The following is a 21,069-nucleotide window of genomic DNA, read 5'->3' on the forward strand; positions in this document are numbered from 1 at the left end:
TATTGGCACTCTCAAAACAGCAACGAGCTTGATTAGCAAATAACTTTGCACTATTTTAAACATTAATTAATTTCAGGAACCCAACCTCTGAAATTCACAATAATGAATTTGAATTCAAAATGCAGCTTTCTCTGCTTGACTTTTAACTGCACTAAGGGGCTGTGACGACTTCTACTAGTGTGTGGAGTCTGAAAAATCAGATTGCTGAGGACAGGAACAGATTGAGCTATGATAGCGCACAGAGGAGCCTGCTGATACTTACTATATAGGCTCATACAATTATAGCTTTGAGTGAGTTCTAATGGGTGAGTGTTGCTCACAGATTAACATCCCGTGTGGCATATGGCCTGAAACAGACAAAGGTTAAGAACTGGAAAGACTGCAGCAGTAAACATAGAATTTAGTGGATAGATTGTAATCAAGAAAAGCCACAGTAACAAATTGGTTTTTCAGAATTAGTGCCTCCAAACTTGCTTCACTTACTGGATTTGCTAGCAAGTTTCTGGAGCTGCTTGTCAAGGTATTCCTGCCTTTTGGTCAATGCACTTAGCCATTTCCGACGGAGCTTCTCCAAATCCCTCTCCTATAAGATATTACAAAGAGTTAATGCCCTTGCTCCTTATTTTTCTTGTTTAACATAATATATCATCCATTACAATCATTTACAATATTTTATCATTGCCTGGCAAGACAGAAAGAGAGAGACAGGGATCTCCAACACAATGGGACTCAGGTCATCAGAAACACTGCTGGCAGGGTCACATATCTCACACAGATTACAGACACATTTCAAAATCATCTTCTATCATACACAAACTATCGACACAAGACCAACAGATTGTTTATATCTACAATCAAGAATGTCTTCAAGTCCTCAAGTTGTCCAGGATCAGAATTGATGCAAGGCAAGTCCTCTCTGCTGACTGGACTGCTTGGAGACAATATATCAGGAAGGGCATGACAACAGCAAAGGACCAAAGTAATCACCGGACAATGCAAGTGAGAACACACCAGAAGACAACACCATCAGTCAACATCAGTCCAAAGCTATTCATTTGTGCCAGCTGTGGAAGGGACTTCTGCTCACAAATCGATCTCGAAAATTCAGTCTAGCCCCTCAGCTCCCACAACAGATGGTTGTCTAGGAATAAACTATATTTTAGTTGATTTTTGGATTATTATTAGGATTTTTGGACAAGCATATGGACGTACATGGAATAGTGCAGGTTAGATGGGCTTCAGATTGGTATGACAGGCCGGCACAATATCGAGGGCTGAAGGGCCTGTACTGTGCTGTAATGTTCTATGTTCTAACTAAAATTAATTGGCAAACAAGATCCATCTCTTGATAAATATAGACTGGTGAATACAATACTGTCCTCTTGAGCATTTCACATTTTCTTCTAGTATGCTTAATGTGTTAAATGAGAAAAATAATTTTCAGTATAATAGGGAATCTCTTTCATGGCCTCTTTCAAGGTATCATGTTGGGCTAGACTGAGTTTTGCTCGCATCTTACGCATAACCTGACAATGCTCAGTAGGGTCAGAAAATGGAAAACTGTTCATTCCATAACAACTCCTTCATATAAATCTACCATTTAAGCAAATCAATCAAAAGCAAATAGTATCACAGCACAAAGGTAAGTGCTTTTACAGAATAGATGTGGGGATGATGTTCCTACAAGTAGAGGAGATTAGGATCCAAGGGCACAGCCTCAGAGTGAAGAAATGACCCTTGAGAATGGAGTGGAGGGTAACTTCTTCAGCCAGAGGGTGGTAAATCTGTGGAACTCAGTGCTGTAGAAGGCAAGCCATTGCATGTCTTTAAGGCAGAGACAGATAAATAGGAACAAGGATTACAGGGAGAAGACAAGGTTCAGAATGAGGTTCAGAAACATATCAGCCATGATCAAATGGCACAGAGACTCAATAGGCTGAATAGTATAAAATAATTCTGAAGTGTAAGTAATGAGTTTTACTCAACAGGGCGTCTTTAATAATATCAACGGTCTAATCAAAGAACAACTAATAGTGCCTTCTTGGTCCTCAGGCCCCGTTTAAATCTAACAGATGTATCAGAGCTGAATGGCTTAAGGCTTTTCTGCTTGTTGAAAGGAGATTTGTAATGACATTTGTGTGGCAGTTGTACCAAGGACAGTCAAGAGAGAACAATTTGCATAAAATGAAGACGAGAATAGACAACAGAATTCTAAAGCTATCAAATCATACCTGGTAACTGTCCATGTCATCCTCCTCTTCCTGTGCAAAAGGTAAAAGCAACAGTCAAAGCAGTGCAAAAATAGATGAGGGATACATATTTATAAATTGGATGAACAATTCACATAACCAGGATCACTTTAAAAAGGGTACTGTATTTACTTAACAGCTGCACAGTATTCATTAAGTTCTTTTCCTGCCAAGAGAATGACTTACAGTCGACAAGGTTGATTATGTCAGCTAGAGTGAGCGTCACAAGAACTTGCTTGAAATCAAGCAACAGACAACCAAGAACAGTAGTAGCAGCAGAGATTGAAACTGAAGTTACAGTGTATCTCAAAATGTTTAGTTTGCATTTTGCTTTCCTTCCATTCAAACCTCCTTTACCAATTCAAAATGAAACATATGCCAGTTTCCTATTAAAAAATAAAACCATGGTTTTGACCATGATGCTTAAATCCCATGCTGTATGCTCCTCTGTGCCATTTCTAATTAATCACTTTAAATTATTCTGCTTTTACCAATAGTAACAGACCTGAAACCTCTTACCAAGTGGGTATCTTGATATTTCTGGTTTCTAGCAGGTCTGGTTTTGACACATCCCACAGCAATAGATATAACTGCTTCAGTAATTAAAGGCAACGTCCCGGAATCTTGGACTGACCTCACTTCAACTTGAATACGTCGAGACTGACCCTGGAAAGTGATGGAAGATAGAGGAATCACATCTTTATCATAAAGACCATTGCATTGTTCACCCAAAAAAATAGCATGTATCAGAGACAGACAATGGCGCATTTCAAAATAATGTATGAATCAATAAGAAATTAATTCAAAGATTATTTGTCCAAAATAATCAAGTAAATAGCAACCAATATAAATTCAAAGGAAGTCCCTGTCTGACCACTGAAATGAACTATGATATATCATACCCAGTCATCCAAATGCATTTATAAAAGTTTCCTCTAAAAAGAAATTAGTAAATTTATTGTAAATCTTGGGTGCAAATTTTGAAGAACTGGCTGTAGCATTGAAAACAACACAGACTTATGAAAAGATGTGGAGATGTAAAGACGCCAGCAATTGGTGTTTGCGGTCACTTAGTTTCTTGAGTATATGCAGTATATATTGCACTCATAACCCCAACATAAATTTATCATATTTTCAGCCAGAATCAAACTAGAAAGGGTCAGTGGAATTAAAACAGACATCAATCAACTGAGTTAAATACAATAGCTGGAAACCGTTGGTAGATTAAATTTAATGCAAATGTAAGGTGCTACATCAAGGAAGGAAAAATTGTTGATCTATATTTGCATAAATGGCACACAAATAGCCACAAATAGAGTTGACTAACATCTAGAACACTAAGTAAGCCTAATGCTAGACATGTCCAATTAAATGCAGGACTCCAGTCAACAAAGCAAGAGAACAGTGAACTGCATAGCCAAAACATCAGTCAGAGGAATATCAGAGGAAGTCATGATCAAACTGTCGAGTGGACTCACCCAGTGACACTTTACATACTGTGGTCAGAAACATGCATGTTCTGGAAGCTACAATGGGCTGAGTTACAAGTTAACAAACATGGTCTTTTGGGGGGGGGGGGGAGACAATCACCTCGTGGTATAATCGCTGGACCGTTGCTCTGGGCGCCCAAATAATATTCTGGCGACCCAGGTTCGAATCCTACCACAGCAGATGATGGAATATGAATTCAATAAATATCTGGAATTAAGAATCTAATGATGACCATGAATTCATTGCTGATTGTCAGAAAAACCCATGTGGTTCACTAATGTCCATTAGGAAAGGAAACTGCCATCCTTACCTGGTCTGGCCTACTTGGGACTGGAGTCACACAGCAATGTGGTTGACTCTTAGCTGTCTTCTGGGCAATTAGGGATGGGCAATAAATGCTGACTAGCCATGGATGCCCACATCCCATGATTGAATAAAGAAAGGGGAAAAAGCAAGCCTGGCGCACAAATGCCTATCTGAGAAATGACCTCAGAGAGGTATATAAAGCAGTGCATGTGTTTGGAGAATGAAGAGAATGAATATGCGAATGAGAATTAAAAGGTAGGATGTGAATATGAATAAAAGACAAATTTACCATTAAGGCCCAGAAGTTATCTATACGAATCAACCAGTACATTGAATGGACTGCATAGTTTAAGAGTGCAGGCAAAATTCTGAAATCTTTTTGAGAACTTACTCAATTGTAGCTCGGTGGCACAAGAGGTTCTTTTTTGAATGGGTGAACTGTGATAAGCTAAATAGTCCTCCATATCTATAACAATCTGGCAACGTTTTGAATTATACTTGCAGATGTTTGGTCCAGCATTACCTACTCCTGAAGTACAAGTCTTTCTCTACCAGGACGTGCATCACCTGTCTTTAGAGAGTCAGCTGTAATAACATGGCAATATAAAAAAGGTTCAGGTCCAATAATACAATAGGGGAGAGCACGATCTCCTGATTCCCCAACACCACTTTTTGAAGGATTAATTGACTAAAGATGGGAAACCCTACATAAAGAAAAAGAACTTCCTAAATTCTTTTTGCCTTCTTATCAACTGATAGCTGGCACGATGGTATCACCAATATAGATAAAATTTGGTAAAAATTACAACTGAAGAACTTGAAACCTCACCCGGGATATGATCTTATACTTTTGGGACTGGTTGGAAACCCAGACCTCAATGCTACAATACTGAAAAAAAATCTGATATTCTGTGAACAAATGCAAGGAATTGCTGGGATATTACTCTGACATGACAACCCAAGTGCATCACTAATTTCCCCTCAGAGAAAACAGCCCCTATCTCTTCCCCGACAATTCTGGCCTCCACGTGACGTAACTACATTCGTGCACTGTATGGCTGAGGTTTGATGCTAAAGTATGTATTTTAGCTAGGGAAACAATCACTAGTTTGTGTGGGCTGCTCACAGAAACACATTAACACATCCTACGAGAACTTCATCTGAGCAACTACAATATCCTGCCAAAATTGCATTCTCTCCATTCCACCTCAACATTAAACTCCAGAAAGACATTCAGACCTCCATCCTCACTGATGCACAGCCTGGAACTCTCCTGCCTTGCCGTTACCTGCCGTAGCTGAAAGATGCCACCAGTGAAAACATCTTTTGAGAAGGTCACCTCCACAGGAACATACTCTCCATTCTCATTCAGTTCCAAGATTTGGATCCAGAGCTCTACCTTACGCATCACTTCGCTCCACCTGTTAATATAAATAATTATCCAGGTATATAAATTATTATTTCATGAATCAAAGGTTAAACTGAATGGTCAAAGTTCTGCCTGTACTACAGGTTATTAGTGGCCTTGATTGTATAATATTATCTTCATTTACAGCAAGAGGTTTATTGTAACATTTAGTTCTCTCTAATGGTGGGTTAAATGAAATATAAATAATTTATTACTTCATTTTACCATTAACTATCGTATGTTCCACCACAATGCACTTGGTCAGAACATCAAAGTAAAATCAGTTTTTGGCTTTAAAAGGTGAAAATTGAACATACTTATAGAACTTACTCACTGAGCCTTCTTAAAGCACATAGTAGTCTCCCAACCCCTGGAGCGGGAGGCCCCGGTTCAAGTCCTACCTACTCTGGAAATGTGTAATAACATCTCTGAACAGATTGATTAGAAAAACAGGTTAATAAAACCTACAGAGCACATTAGCATTGATGCACTGTAGGGGAAAGAAATAAAGCATGTAGTCCAAATGTTGTACATTTTACGTGCCAACTAAGTGCATCAAAATCCAGCCACGAATAGCATGTACCCGGAAACTGTAGTCCTCATCCTCAGAAAGTAGTCTCCAGCAAATGCTCACTTGAACACTTGTTTCTCCAGTGAATAAAACTATGGTATCTCCTGGGAATGATATGCACTTTTAATATAAATTTTGTCCAGCTATCAGCCCAGGAAGGGTGCAGTGTGTCAATAAAGGATAGTGTGTTAAAACAGAAGGTGACAATTTGAGTTAAAGAATTGAAAAATGACAAATCAGGACTACCAACTGACATTAGCAGAAACAATAAACTTGTGCCTAATTTTGGAAAACGTATTATCCTTCAGGGAAGGAAATCTGACATCGTTACTTCGACTGACGATATATGACTCCAAGTCTACAACAAGTGGTTGACTGCTCTCTGAAATGACTTAGCAAGCCACGCAATTGCATCAAATAACTACAAAATCTAAACAAAGGATTGAAACTGTACAGACCACCCGACATTGGAAATGGCAATGTTAAACAGTGCCCATCAACCCCTCAAAATCATTCTTACCAATATCTGGAGAGTTGTGTCAAAATTGGGACAGCTGTCCTATGGACTAGTCAAACAACAGCCTAACTCTCATGTTTACAGAATCATATCATTCTGCTATTGTCCTAAACAACACCATCACGATTCCTGATTAAGTCCTGTTCCACTTGCAAGACAAGATTCACCCAGAGATGACGGCACAGTGGTATATAATCAGGAAGGAGTTACCCTGGAATCCTCAACTTTGACTCCAGATCCCTCGAGTCTCATAGCTGCAGGTCATATATGTGCTAAATGGGACCAAGTCAAACATATTTAGTGACCCAAATCTGGATATCTAAGAAGCTGTGGCGCCATCAGCAGAAGAATTGTGGTTACGTATTATGTTGATTACATGTACCAGTATATCACCTGCTTTACCAGTATCATCAAGCCAGGAGTCTAATCCCAGTTCAAAGAAAAGTGGCGGAGGGCATGGCAACAGCAGCACAAAGCGTACCCAAAGATGAGGCATCACCTGGTGAAGCTACATCACACAACTATTTGCACGTTAAGCAGGAGAAACAGCATGCAACAGATACAGCAAGCAATCGATTAGAGCTCAGCAACATGGTCCTGCTAAATCCAGTCATGAATGGTGGGCCATTATATGCAAATAGGTGGCATCCCACAAATACTCCATTCCAAAGAGAGAGGAACAAAGCACAAGTGCAAAAGTCAAAAACATTTGTATCCATCTTCAGCCAAAAGTGACAATCTCTCTATCCTCTAGAGGTCTCTGACATCACAAATGTCAGTCTTCAACCTAGTCAATTCACTCCACATGGTATCAACAAAATGCTGAAGGCACTGAATCCTGCAAAGGGTTGGAGCCTGACAACAGTCCAGCAACAGCACCAAAGAAATGCTCCAAAACTACGTGCGTCAATTACAGTAATGGCATCTATCCAGCAATGTGGAGAATTACATAGGTAAATCCTGCCCACAGAAAGCAGGATAAATTCCACCTGTGCAATGGCCCTACCATTCTGCTCTTGCTCAGCAGCAAAGCAAGGCAAAGGTTCATTATCAGTGCTAACAAATGGCACTTGCAAAGGAATGAACTGATCATTAAAACTTAGGATCCCCCCGGGTCATTCAGTTCCTGGCCTCATTACAGCTTTGGTCCAAATATGGTCATGAGAAGTGATCTAAAGAGAAAGTGCAATTAACAGCCCTTGACATCAAGGCCACAGATAGTGTGCCTAAGCAAAACTGAACTTGTTGGGAATCCAAGGGAAAGGTCTCTGCTCGCTGGAGTTCAAAATTAAGGTTCTGGTTACTGGAGGACAAGCATCTCAGCCCAAAGGTATCTCTGCAGGTGTTCCTCAAGATAGTGTCCTTGGTCCAAAAATCTTCAGCTGTTTCAACAATGATCTCCTCCCATCATCAGAGTGGAGATGTTTTCTGATTGCACAACATTCAAACATTCATGATGTTTCATACACTGAAGCATTTCAGGTCCACATGCAGCAAGGTTTGGGCAATATCCATTGAGCTGTTATGCGGCAATTAATACATGCACCACACAAGCGTCAGGCATTGACCATCCCCAACAAAGGGGAATGTCACTATCACTCCTTGAAACTTAATGGCATTACCGTAATTGAAAAACAATTTCAAAATCTTGTGTTACTATTCATCAGACTAGCCATACAGATACTGCAGCAACAACAGCAGGTTGAAGGTTAGGAATTCTGCTGCAATTAACATGCGTCCAGTCTCTCCACTGTGTGTTTACCATTTACAAGGCAGAAGTCAGGAGTGTCATAAAATGCTCTCCACTTGCCTGGATGAATCCAGCTCCACCCACACTCAAGAAGTTCAAACAAGTACTGTGCTTGATGCAGACCTCGATCCAAAGCTTTCAACATTCACTGTCTCCACAATGATTGACAGCAGTAGAACCTAGAACAGTACAGGTCAGGGGAGGCAACAGGCTAGTGGTATTATTGCTGGACTATTAATCCAGAGACCTAGGTAATGTTCTGAGGACCTGGGTACAAATCCCACCACGGTACCCACCATGGTAGATGGTGGAACTTGATTTCAATTTTTTTTTAAAAATCTGGACTTAAGAATCTAATGATGAACATAAATGGCAATTGGAAAAGACCCAACTGGTTCACTAATGTCCTTTAGGGAAGGAAACTGCCACCCTTAACTGGTCTGGCCTACATGTGACTCCAGACCCATAGCAATGTGGTTGACTCTTAACTGCCCTCTGGACAATTAGGGATGGATAATAAATGCTGCCTAGACAGCGATACCCTTATCCTCTGAACAATGAAAGAATGAAAAAAGCGCACTTCGGCCCATGATATTGTGCTGACCTATTATCCTACCCTAAGATCAAACTACCCTACATTCTACTATCACCCATGTGCCTATCCAAGAGTCGCTTAAATGTCCCTAACGTATCTGACTCCACTATCACTGCCAGCAGTGTATTCCACGCACCCACCACTCTCTGTGTAAAGAACCTACCTCTGACATCTCCCCTATACCTTCCTCCAATCACCTTAAAATGATACTCCCTCATAATAGTCATTTCTGCCCTGGGAAAAAGTCTCTGACTATCCACTCTATCTATGCCTCTCATCATCTTGTACACCCCTATCAAGTCACCTCTCATCCTCCTTCGCTCCAATGAGTAAAGCTCTAGCTCCCTCAACTTTATCTCATAAGACCTGCCCTCCAGTCCAGGCAGCATCGTGGTAAATCTCATCTCCACCCTCTCTAAAGCTTCCACATCCTTCCTGTAATGAGGTGGCCAGAACTGAACACAATATTCCAAGTGTGGTCTAAACAGGGTTTTATAGAGCTGCAGCATAAACTCTCTGCTCTTAAACTTAATCCCTCTGCTAGTGAAAGCCAAAAAGCCAAATATGTACCATATACAAGATGCATAGCACGAATTCACCAAGGCTTCTTTGACAATAGCTTCGACACCCATGATCTCTCGAAGGACGAGAGCAGATTCACAGGAACGTCAATATTGCCACATCTCCTAAGATCTTGGGTTGCTAGGTCAAAATTCTGGAACTCCTGCTCAGCAGCAAGTCCATACATGCTGATCATGCAGAACCTCAAGAAATCAGCTTAGCACCACCTTCTCCAAAAGGATTAGGGATGGGTAATGAATACTGGTCCTACCAATAATGCCTAAATCCCATGAACAAATAGAGTTCCATAAATTTGTTCTGTTGAAAATACATATAGTTGAATGGGTGAGGCTTGTGCATTACTGTAAAATTGTAATGAAATTATATTTGCAAAATGTAATTGCATAATTTTTTTGGTCGAACATGGCAGACAGAAAATTGAAATTGCCATTGGTTTGAATAACAATGATTGAATAACAAGAATAAACCAACTAAAATGAGAAACAATGAGAGAAGTGTATAAGCGTACGAGGAAAGGGGATGACAATTTCAGTGGCTTCAACAGAAGTTTTAAGGAGTGTCAGATAGACATCAATAGGCTGGGGGGCAGGTATCAGAGTAGTGAGATACTACTTGCAATAATGTTTTCTACACAAGCTAGAAGGGCAACAATCAAACAGAAATCAATACTCAGTGTCAGAATAATCACCTATCCCGCAGTGATCGAGTTTTGGCTTGTATTATTCCCAGGTCCCATATGGAAGGGTTTTTCCTAGAGTCACGTGATTTATGACCATAAACTTGAAATGCCAGTGCTCCCTCTGACAGATATTCCAACAGATCTTCAGAAAGGTTGAGTGAGAACTCCTGAACAAATACAACCAGATGTAATTAGCAATTAATTTCAAAGCAATATGCTAACATCCAACACAGAATGAGATTACTCACAGGAATGCTAGCGAGTTTTGAGAAGATTTGTAGCTCAGGTTGAGGTTCTGGATGTGAGTTTCCTCGCTGAGCTGGAAGGTTAGTTTTCAGACGTTTCGTCGCCATTCTAGGTAACATCATCAGTGAGTCATCTACAAAATACCTTGCAAGAACTGTGACAAACACTACGTTGGACAAACTGGCAGAAAGCTAGCCACCAGGATACATGAACATCAACTAGCCACAAAACGACATGACCCACTATCACTCGTATCCTTACATACAGATGAGGAAGGACACCACTTTGATTGGGACAAGCCAAACAGAGACACGCACGAAAATTCCTAGAAGCATGGCATTCCAACCGGAACTCCATCAACAAACACATTGGCTCCAAATCAATCTACCATCCCCTGAGAAAAAGAACAGGAAATGACATCACCAACCCAAGGAAACCTAACCAGATAAATAGAAAGCGGGACATAACACCAGCGCTTCGTCGGAGGCTCACTGATGATGTTACCTAGGATGGTGACAAAACATCTGAAAACTAACCTTCCAGTTCAGCGAGCAAACTCACATCACAGGAATACATTTGAGAGCATAAAATTTATGCTCCAGAAAATATATCCGAGTAATTCTGTGTCGTATACTGGAATATATTATTCGTAAATATTTGTGGTTTACATCTAAAGTACGTTTTAAATTCTGAAATAAGATAAAAACATCAGAAAGGCTGGAAGCAAATTTTAAAAACATTAATTAATAAAATGGTCATATGCAATCTAAAGAGATAGGCATATCTTTGTGTTATAGCTTAAAATCTAAAAATGCATAACATCTTGCTGAATAGCTTTGTGTTTACTCAAGGGTTACATCAAAACTATCAACTTACTTATTGTTGGAAAAGGAGACACGTCACCTAAGCTTTTCATCTTGCACCCACTTAGAAAAACGCAAGAATGCCAAATTAAATATATTTCTTATTTAGGCTTGAGCATGTACCCTTCGCTGTTTGCAGACTATATTCAATAAGCCCTCACTTGCAAAACCCAGAACAAACCAGCAGATTTGATTCTGCAATTGGGCAGCACCTGCTCAACAATCCACAGTGTGTTAACAGCCACACTAACAAGTAATTTAAGTAATCAATCTTTAACGCTGCTCATTTGTTATTTGGAAGTAACATATATTCCTATGTAGGAACACATTCTGTGTAAACAAAAAGAACATTAAGGCCTTTTGTCTTTTACAATGACCCAGGACCTATGATCGGACTCGACTATTTCTTGTTGTTTCACACTGTGCAACACCGGAGTCAAGCACAGTCTTCTACTGAAACTTGAAGCAATGCTTGCACTTGTCCTGATAACTATGCTCTGCAACACGTCTCCTTTATCAGCAAAGTATTTTCGCCAGCTATTCACTAACCTGCTATGCAGTTCTGGCATTCTAAACTGGCATCAAAATGAAGAATATTTGTTTCTGATACTATGTGCCCTCAATTAACCAAGCTCTGGCATGACAGCACATAATCAACATCAAAAATCACTCTCTACAAGTACATTAGTCTCTGCAACCCATCTCTACAGGCTTCTAAAAAAAAGCCCAAATGTCTTCGAATGTTCAGACTGCAAGTCATATGATATTGGATTCAATATGAAATTTCCAACAAAATTAAGCCAAATACCTTACCACATTAGAAGATGCAGTAGAAAATCAGATGAAGTTTCAAGATTTATTCCCTTACCTTACAGTGGTCAAAAACAACCATGCATTCTGGATCCTTGCCAGCTGGTGTTAAGGAGGAAGGATCGACCTCCGGTGCAACAATGATCGGTTCAGTCTGATCCCAGAAGGTGTATTGGCAGAAAACAAAGTTTGACAGGTGTCGAGGCAACCCTGTAGCTTGAAGAATTTTTATCTGGTAAGGTGGGTGGGGGAAGAAAGAAAATGAATACAACAGTTTCATACATTTTAGATTTCTCCAGTGTACTCATTTAGCATACCAGGTGCAATACTGAGATCTTTGAAAATCATTGGTGATTTTGTAAAAAAAAAATCAGTGGGAGAGATTTAAACAGGTGACCTGTAGCATGGGACATTAAGCTTTTAAAGACTCTTATATCAACTGATTATTCAGCCAAGAGATCAAAATGTGGAATACAGGACTAGGCCAGCAAGGGCAAAACAATTTCTGACAATTTAAAAAAACTGTTGCTGTAATTGTTGGAGGACAGAGAATGCAGGTTAAACAGGAATCTGTCCCTCTGGAAAAATCATTTTGAGCCAAACACCATTCCTAGATTTCAGTTACCAAATCACATCTTTATGAAATTCAATAATATAACTAACATTAAAATAAACCAATTAAGTTAACAGTTTTCACAGTTACTGACTGTGCAATCAATCCTTGTAGTTGTGAATGTTATTTGAAGTGGTAAAGGCTCTGCCTTTTCTTATGAAGAGTGAAACTGTTATACCAAGTATTTGTTAATGATACAAACTGCTAAATGTGATAACGTACAGCTACTTTTCATCTGGAGTCAGTTAGCCCAATTGGCTGGATGGCGATGCAAAATGACACCAACACTGGGGTTTCAATCCCCACACCGGCTAAGATCACTGTGAAGGTTCCACCTTCTCAACCTCATGCCCTGCCTGAGGCATGGTGACCTTCAGGTTAATCTCACCATCACTTACCTCCGTCTCGAATGACAGCAACCCAAATGATCCCCTGGACTATGAAAACTTTACCTCACCTACTCTTCATCTGTTTAACAACTCAATAACCAGAGTCACACTTACTCTGCAGATTATTTTGCGCACCGTTTCTTTCTCCTGCATGTCACTTTCATTTGGACTGTCCAAAGTGTCATCCCCACCAGCAATTCGATCGCTAAGATCCCCACTTGTTCGGACCACTTCCACATGCAGGCGTCCTGCCACCTAAAAATTGCAGAAATATTGTGACTCATTCCAGCAGGTGACTTAACTTTTGAACTTGAGGATACAATCACAAATTCAAACATTAGGGAAGTCTTCCTCATACGCCTAAAAGGTGACGGTGAAATTCTGACCAGACACGGCCTGGTGAATCACATAGATTCACCAAAAGGCAACAACGGTGATACCTTACATAGATTCCACTGCATAAAACATACTGCCGTTCTTGTTACAAAGGATACCTAAGTGAGGTCGCACCAAGTTACCCTTTGCAGCATTATTTGGCAGTTTCAACACCACCAAAGCTTCGACCAAAGGCTGGTGTATTCAGTACACAGTTGACTAAGCTCTCTACAGCTCAGCTTGTTTGTACAATAATGAAGCCAGATCAGAACAGACAAACACATTGCAACACTGATTTGAGCTCCATCTACATTAATTATTACTTTTCCCTTAATTATTACAGCTGAGCATTTGGTTTTACTTGTGCTGATACCAGTTAGTTGTCTAACAGAAATAATTTCAGAGATAGTTTGTGTAATTCAGTTTGCAAAGCTAGAAATCATCATCCAAGAATGAAAGCATTTGACTTCAAGCTAAATCCTTCAGTTAGTTACAAATTGAATTTATTTACAATCTTTATTGCAATAAATGTTTCAAGGCATTTTCACAGAGCATTACAAAACAAAACGATGCAGAGTCATACCATGACTTATTAGGTCATTGACTAAATATTTGATCATGATGGGAAGGTTTCAAGGAATGGTTTAGAAGATTGAAGTGAAGCAGACAGATACACAGCAGGGTTTCTAGGAATTTAAGTCTAAGGTAACTGACATTATAATCGTCAATAATGGTGTGTTAAAAAAAAATCAGGGATGCTCAAGAAACCAGAATTCAATGAGCACAGATATTTTGAAGGGTTATCAAGCTGGAGGAAATATAGAAATAAGGAAGAGCAAACACGGACATGAAAACAAGGGTTAGGAATATTAAAATCAAAGTGTTGCTTGGTCAAGAGCCAAAGAAAGTCAACAGGTTGGATTTGGTTTGAGTTAAGACTTCAGCAGCAGCGTCTTCTTCAAATTTAACGTAGGCAAAATTAGGAGGAAACAGGCTGTCTCTGTGATGGTACAATTATGATTCAGAACCTCATCTTGGGCGTAAATATGACACAGAGATTGCAAACATCTTTAGTTTAGTTTCAGCCTGTTGTCAGATGGACTTTGCCATGGTCTCCAAAAACAACTCAATCTTCCTGAAACTTAATTCAGATATTCACAGCTCATCCTCTACTACAAAGCTATTTGGAAAACACATTTAAAGCTTAAAGCAGGATTAAATTGAATTCCCGCATATTTTTGAGCAGACCTATAGAGACAAAATGCTGAAAACGAAACTAAAATTTAAAAGAAGTAAAAGATCACACAACCTGAAAGGGAAATACAGTTAACATAGAAACATAGGGGAGGAGTAGTCCATTCAGCTCTTCAAGCTTGCTCCGGCATTCAATATGATTTTGACTGGTCATCCAACTCAGTACCCTGTTCCCACTTTCTCCCCATATTCTACGACCCCCTTTAGCCCAAGAACAATATCCAACTCCTTGTTAGTATTATTCAATCATTTGGCCTCAAACAGTTTCTGTGACAGCAAATTCCACAGGCTTTTTGGATACCGACCCACATCATGGCACAGGACATCTATTTTTCCAGGTCCCAACAGATGTCCTGTGCACCATCAGCAATTTTTACCTTTATTCTGTGAATTTACTGCCTTTTAAATTACTCAATTCTGCAAAACATCAATCTGGTCTGAGGAAAGATTGTTCTGGAGTGGAAACATCAGAAACCTGAGGAGCAGGTAATGAAGGTAAATGGTCAGCCTAAGAGATTCCCTTTCAAAAAAGTTCTGACCATCAATAGACCTACTTCATACTGAATTTAGTAGTGAATGTTGATCCCTGCTTGGCTTGAACTTGTACTTTTCATGATTAAGATGCAGGAAAGAGCAAAACAGGAGCTTCAAAATACATATATATTAAAACCTAAATACACTGTTCATCAGGACTTATACAGCAGTGGTGGATGAGCTTGAACAATAAAGTACGTACTTTGACAAAAATCCAACCATTAAAAAAAAGGAGGCATAAACAGACACATTAACAAGCGGGCATTTCCCTTGCATATTATTTGAGAATTTCTTTATAAGATTCTGAGGGGTTTGACTTAACAGCTGAGGTGGAAAGATGACATTCAACATTTTATAAGTGCAGCCTTTCAACATTACCAGTGGAGTACACTGATTTATCACATACCTCTCCCTTCTGGTTAATGATGGGTACTGCATACTGCAATTTAACATCGTAAAAGAGCAATTCCAAAAACACATTTGCAACCCCAATAAGACTATGATTTTCTTGTTCATCAAAGAACGGGTCAGCTCGCTTGAAATAGGATCTCATCATCTGCAAAAGAAAGATCATTCAACCAACAGCCTGAAAATGAACTAATTCCATGCAAACAAGGTATCATACAAGGTATCAGAATATGATCAGATACCTTAGTTATATTCATAATCACTAAGGCAACTCATGAATAACAACTCAAACAAAGTCAAACAGGCAACGTTTAAAGTTTAAATAAAATGCAAATTGCTTAAAATATGCAGACTTATCAATATATTAACATTTCATGAGAAACACAGACTAAATTGTGTGCTTCTGATGTTCTCTCCATTCAACATTAATCGTCATCAGCTGTCCCTCAGTTGGAACAGGATGTCGACTCAGGGTTGTGTTTCTGCCATGGGTTGCCTTGTGATGGAACAGGCCAATTCTTGAGCAATAGATCTTTGGACATGAGCAGCTGAATATCAATGGAGGCAATAAGATTTGGAGCGCAGATTTTCTTCATATTCTTTCACTATCAGTTCATGTCACAATATAATACAACTAACAATCTTCCAAATACAATTCAATGTCATCTGTTAGAACTTAGACTACCACCATCAGCAAGTCTACTTTACAACTAACTGTATCAGATCTGCACTTTAAATCGGAAACAAATTTAGATACACACAGTTGTGTCAAATGGTTGCCTTGCTATAGATAGGGCCTCTATAAACTGATAGAAGATTATATCTTGATGCAAACAGATGACAGGTTTGGCTGCAATAAGTAAACTTGATTTCAAAGGAAGAAAAGGAAGTCTTTTCTTATTATCAAAAAGCAAATTCATCTAAAGTCACTCACACATATCTCATTGTGAACATTTTGAAAGTACTACTGGCAGAAATCAGGGTATACTCTTCTTATCAGAGACATGTTGCTGGCCCACTGAAGGAAGAACATTTTTAATTTTGTTTGGCTCAACTGATGACACACACACACACACACACACAAACTAATTCATTTAGAATTATAAGTTCAGATCCCATTCTGATGACTGAGCAAACAAGCATCAAAGGGTGGTCTCATACTGCAAAATGCCTCAATGCCATTTGGCAACATTTGGATTAGGCACTAAAATCATCTGACATTGTTAATATGGAGCTTATTTGGTTTTAAATTGAAAATCCTCACACAGATCATTAAAACCTATGAATTGTTAATAACCTTAAGACTAGTAGTCCAATTACTCTTTAGAGACAGAATTCTACAAGGCCAGTCTTCTGAAAAGAATGGTACACGTTAGTTAAATTAGATCAAGTGGATATACTAACTTATTTTTCCATTCGTTTATGAGATGTGGACGCTATTGACCAGACCAGCATTCACTGCCCATCCCTAAAAGCATTTGAGGAGGTTTACTCGTAATTTTCATTGAGCACAATAACACACTGTAGAAAACCTTGCATAAGTGACATAATGTACTCATTTAGGTGTTCTATGACAAAGTGTACATTTAAAGGAAAATGTGATGGGAGGGGTAGGAATGAGTGGGTGGGGATGTGTATTGATTGTATTTCATTGAAGGTGTCCAACCAAAAATTGAAAATAACTAGATCAACCATTAATTTTAGCTACTTTCCCCTGTGTCTTAAATAACTTTTCCTCAAGAACCACCACCAAAAACAGGTTTATTGATATCTTCAGAGATAATAGGAACTACCGATGCTGAAGAATCTGAGATAACAAGGTGCAGAGCTGGATGGACACAGCAGGCCAAGCAGCAGAGGAGCAGGAAGGCTGACGTTTCTGGTCTGGACTCTTCTTCAGAATAAAAAAAAATTTTCTGAAGGGTCCAGACCTGAAACGTCAACTTTCCTGCTCCTCTGATGCTGCCTGGCCTGCTGTGTTCATCCAGCTCTACATCTTGTTAGCTCTTCATTGATATCTTACTGCAGTTATGAAATTTTGTAACAAACAAACTGATGGACACATTTGTCTGTGTAATAATCACATTGCAATTTGAAAGACATTTATTACACATGAAACACTTTGGATATTTCTGAAAGGTGTGACCAGGTGCGATACAAATCGTGTATATTATACAACAATAGCTACTTCAGCCACAAGAGGGGGATAACAGGCTCCAAAGTTTAAATGGCTCCTCTCTAAGTTCCTAACAAAGTCTTGCAAAATTATTGGCATAAATGCCAAACTACTATTGCAATCTAGTTCAATTTGTTGAGTAGTTCACAGCAATTCATAAAAAGTTCCTCACCTTAACACAGAACCAAACATTTCACAGAGATAATAACAAAGGAACCAAAACCACGATCTCAGGCTCAAAACCTAATGATTTTTTTACAGCAAGGTTCAGAATTCAGGTAAGATTTTCCCAGGTATTAACATTTTCCTATTAATTAGCATATTGCTTAAGGATATTTCTTAGCAATCAAATGGAGACAGTTAATCAAATTTATGGAACTATTACCTGAATGCAGTTAAAATAGCATCCTTAGAACGCTCACTATGTGTAGAAAGTGCTAGCAGAATAACTTAATGGTATGGCATCGGATTAGAAATTCAGAGAATAAGCAGTTAAAATCCTGTCATTGAAAGCGGTGAACTGAATTCGATAAAGTACTTTATGAGCCAGCACTTGGAATAAAAGTGTTGGACTGCACTTAGAGAACTAGCTGCGTTCGATCTGTTTGGAAGGGAATCTGTCATTCCTACTTGGTCTGATGTCCATTCAACGCCATTTTCATATTATGCATTTGATTACTGATGTCCCCAGGTGGTAAATCATGCCTTGTCAATGTTATTCAATATAGTTTTTAAAATGAAATTCCTCACTTTCAAGAATTTTTGCTTTTCCTAGTCAGTTACTCGACCTTTCAATGCCACATATCATCACCCATCATTGACTGATAGGGACTGTTTCTGGCTTGTGAACGGACTTTTCAGGGTTATACCTGAAACGTGCAAAGATATTCCACATTTGACATTACTTTGTTAAGTTACAACACAGAGACAGAGACAGTCAGCCAAACCAAATCAGTTTTCCTACCTTGGTATACACAACGCAATAAAATTAAACCTAGTCTCCAAATAGTCAATCCAATGATTCCTGACCAGACTTTTGAATAACCGATGCTAGGCTTTGCAAATAATTAATTTCCAGAAACCAGTTTTGTGTCTTAAACAAAGGACTTCACTATTCATGAAATACATAATAACTTCAGCAAAAAATACAGTAAGCGATTAAGATCCGCGCTTTAAACCCATACCAATTACTTTCAGCACAAAAGACAAGCAGACAAAAACAAACTAACAAGCATAGTTAAGGGATGAATACAAGAAAATAACAAAACTGGACAGATTATTTAAATAGCTTTCATGATCAGCTGTTTCACAGACAGAAATGTGGATCCCTGGTTGCTTCCCTGAAATATTGATTCGAATCATCTTCTCAGTTCACCCTGGCAAAGTCAGCAATCTTTCTAACTCAACTTTCTACTCTTTGGGATACCATAATGTGTCAATGTAAAAAAAACTAGGTAGGGAGCTTTCAGATCCTCACACTGTTTTGGCAGCTGCCTGGAATTATTTCTCAGAAAACACAATTCAAAAAAAACTTGAATTCTGGTTCCACCCCAAAAGACTAATTGACTCCTTCATGGCCTCAATTCAACAACTGCCACCTGCTTGAGGATAGGGTCTCTTTCAGACCTTTTGGAAACAATTCCAAGATACTGACCCCATAAATAGCCGACTTCTGCTATCTGTTTAAATTACAACACTTTACCCAGGGGTCATTGTATCCGTTAGAAAAGTTCGAAAATCAAGGCTCAGCCTGTAATTAGTTTCCAGGCTTCGCTTTACAAACAAAGAAAGCTTGGTTGGTCTGTTTTCTCCCAGTTTTTACACAAGCTGTCCCAAAATCCACCAGTCATTTCCAGCTCAAAATTGATAAAAGAATAAAAACGGAAGTTATGAAAAGTCACCCAGGGTTCTAACAATCTCTTTCAAATAATGTTAATGTTTTGATTACCAAAAGAAATCAAGTATACTCAGCACATAACAGGTAGCTGAAATTATACTTTAGATCTCATTATTCCAATGACTGATGTACATATAGAATAGGATAACCAGCATGATATCTTAGAGGAGAACAGTACTTGCAAGTTCACAAAGATACATTATTTACATACGATAAAAAGAGATCAAGCGGTATATGAGCTCTTTCCGCATATTCCCACATTCCCAAGTCTAACAATATAGTAAAAGGTAACATAAATCTACTTACAGGATTGTCCTCATCACAGTCTTTCCATTCCTGGTAAAGTTCACGCATATCAATTAATCGGTTTTCTAGTTTCTCCAGTGACCAGATCTGTTTGCCTTTACCTTTCCTTCGCACCTGAATGGCTGGTTCACTAAGAATGGAGTCACGCTGTTGGAAACAGAGTGTAAAAGAGGTGATTTCTTATCCAAAAATCATCTAAAATGTCCAAACAGACAGACACAAGAACTTAGAGCCTCAGAAATAATTCAGAATTTATCAAGATAAGATCTGTTCAGACCAGTAACTGAAGTACAGGGGGAAGCACTGGAATAAGCACAGTAACAGACTCTACACTGTTCGGTGCAAGAATTGCCAGAGTCATGCTGAAGTCAGCTTCAGATCTAGGTTCATTTCAAGACTGAAATCTTGTGACTCATACGTGTGTGTGGGAGTCCAACTGAGGAGACAAAGAGAGAAGGAGAAAGATATTTCTGCCTGGGACAAGATGGCTATAAAATGGGTTACTCGACTGTCCAAGGTTATCTTCTGTAAACTCAGTGATTGTTTACGTGAGCCAAGTAATCACAAAGTGTCATGAAACACTGATTAATCTCATTCACCAATGGAATCTAGACACAAAGACCTGGTACTTGAGGCTGGGATTATCCGACATGATACATTTAAATGAGGCACTGGCAGAATACTAGCTGCAACCACAGACTGTATTCGTGGGTGAACAGAAACTGATGAAGCAAACTAATGTATGGCGCAATGTATATTTGACAAAGAATGAGCTGTATTGCAGTTTCACTGTGCATGAAAATAAGGTAGACATGGATAACAACATATGTACCATACTCGGCACATTTCTGTGGAAAGTTAATTCCATTAACATTTTGAAAAACTACAGTAACACTCCCAGATAAAACACACAATTAATTTGGACTCTGCATCATGTCTTACTGATGAAAAGGCAATCTGAAATTCCCTGTATTGTATTAAATGAATTAATTATAGTTTAAAGAACCCTATAACATCATACCAAACACATTATATAAGTTACATGATGTG

The 21,069-nt window shown here is 38.9% G+C and overlaps 1 protein-coding gene across 4 annotated transcripts in view; it reads right to left on the minus strand.

Moving 5' to 3' along the window:
* LOC125454647 (kinesin-like protein KIF13B) overlaps positions 1-21,069 on the minus strand; it is a 180,741-nt gene that overhangs the window by 41,715 nt on the left and 117,957 nt on the right. For all 4 annotated transcript variants that reach the window (XM_048535631.2, XM_048535630.2, XM_048535633.2 and 1 more), the window contains exons 19-27: positions 20,020-20,166; positions 15,639-15,788; positions 13,184-13,324; positions 12,126-12,299; positions 10,158-10,315; positions 5,335-5,467; positions 2,769-2,915; positions 2,232-2,261; positions 484-583 (exon numbers count right to left, since the gene is read on the minus strand). In XM_048535631.2, the coding sequence (XP_048391588.1) occupies positions 484-583; positions 2,232-2,261; positions 2,769-2,915; positions 5,335-5,467; positions 10,158-10,315; positions 12,126-12,299; positions 13,184-13,324; positions 15,639-15,788; positions 20,020-20,166 (1,180 nt within the window). The remainder of the gene's footprint in view (positions 1-483; positions 584-2,231; positions 2,262-2,768; positions 2,916-5,334; positions 5,468-10,157; positions 10,316-12,125; positions 12,300-13,183; positions 13,325-15,638; positions 15,789-20,019; positions 20,167-21,069) is intronic.

This window comes from Stegostoma tigrinum, chromosome 9 (genome assembly GCF_030684315.1).
Source record: "Stegostoma tigrinum isolate sSteTig4 chromosome 9, sSteTig4.hap1, whole genome shotgun sequence".
NCBI classification, from domain to species: Eukaryota; Metazoa; Chordata; class Chondrichthyes; order Orectolobiformes; family Stegostomatidae; genus Stegostoma; species Stegostoma tigrinum.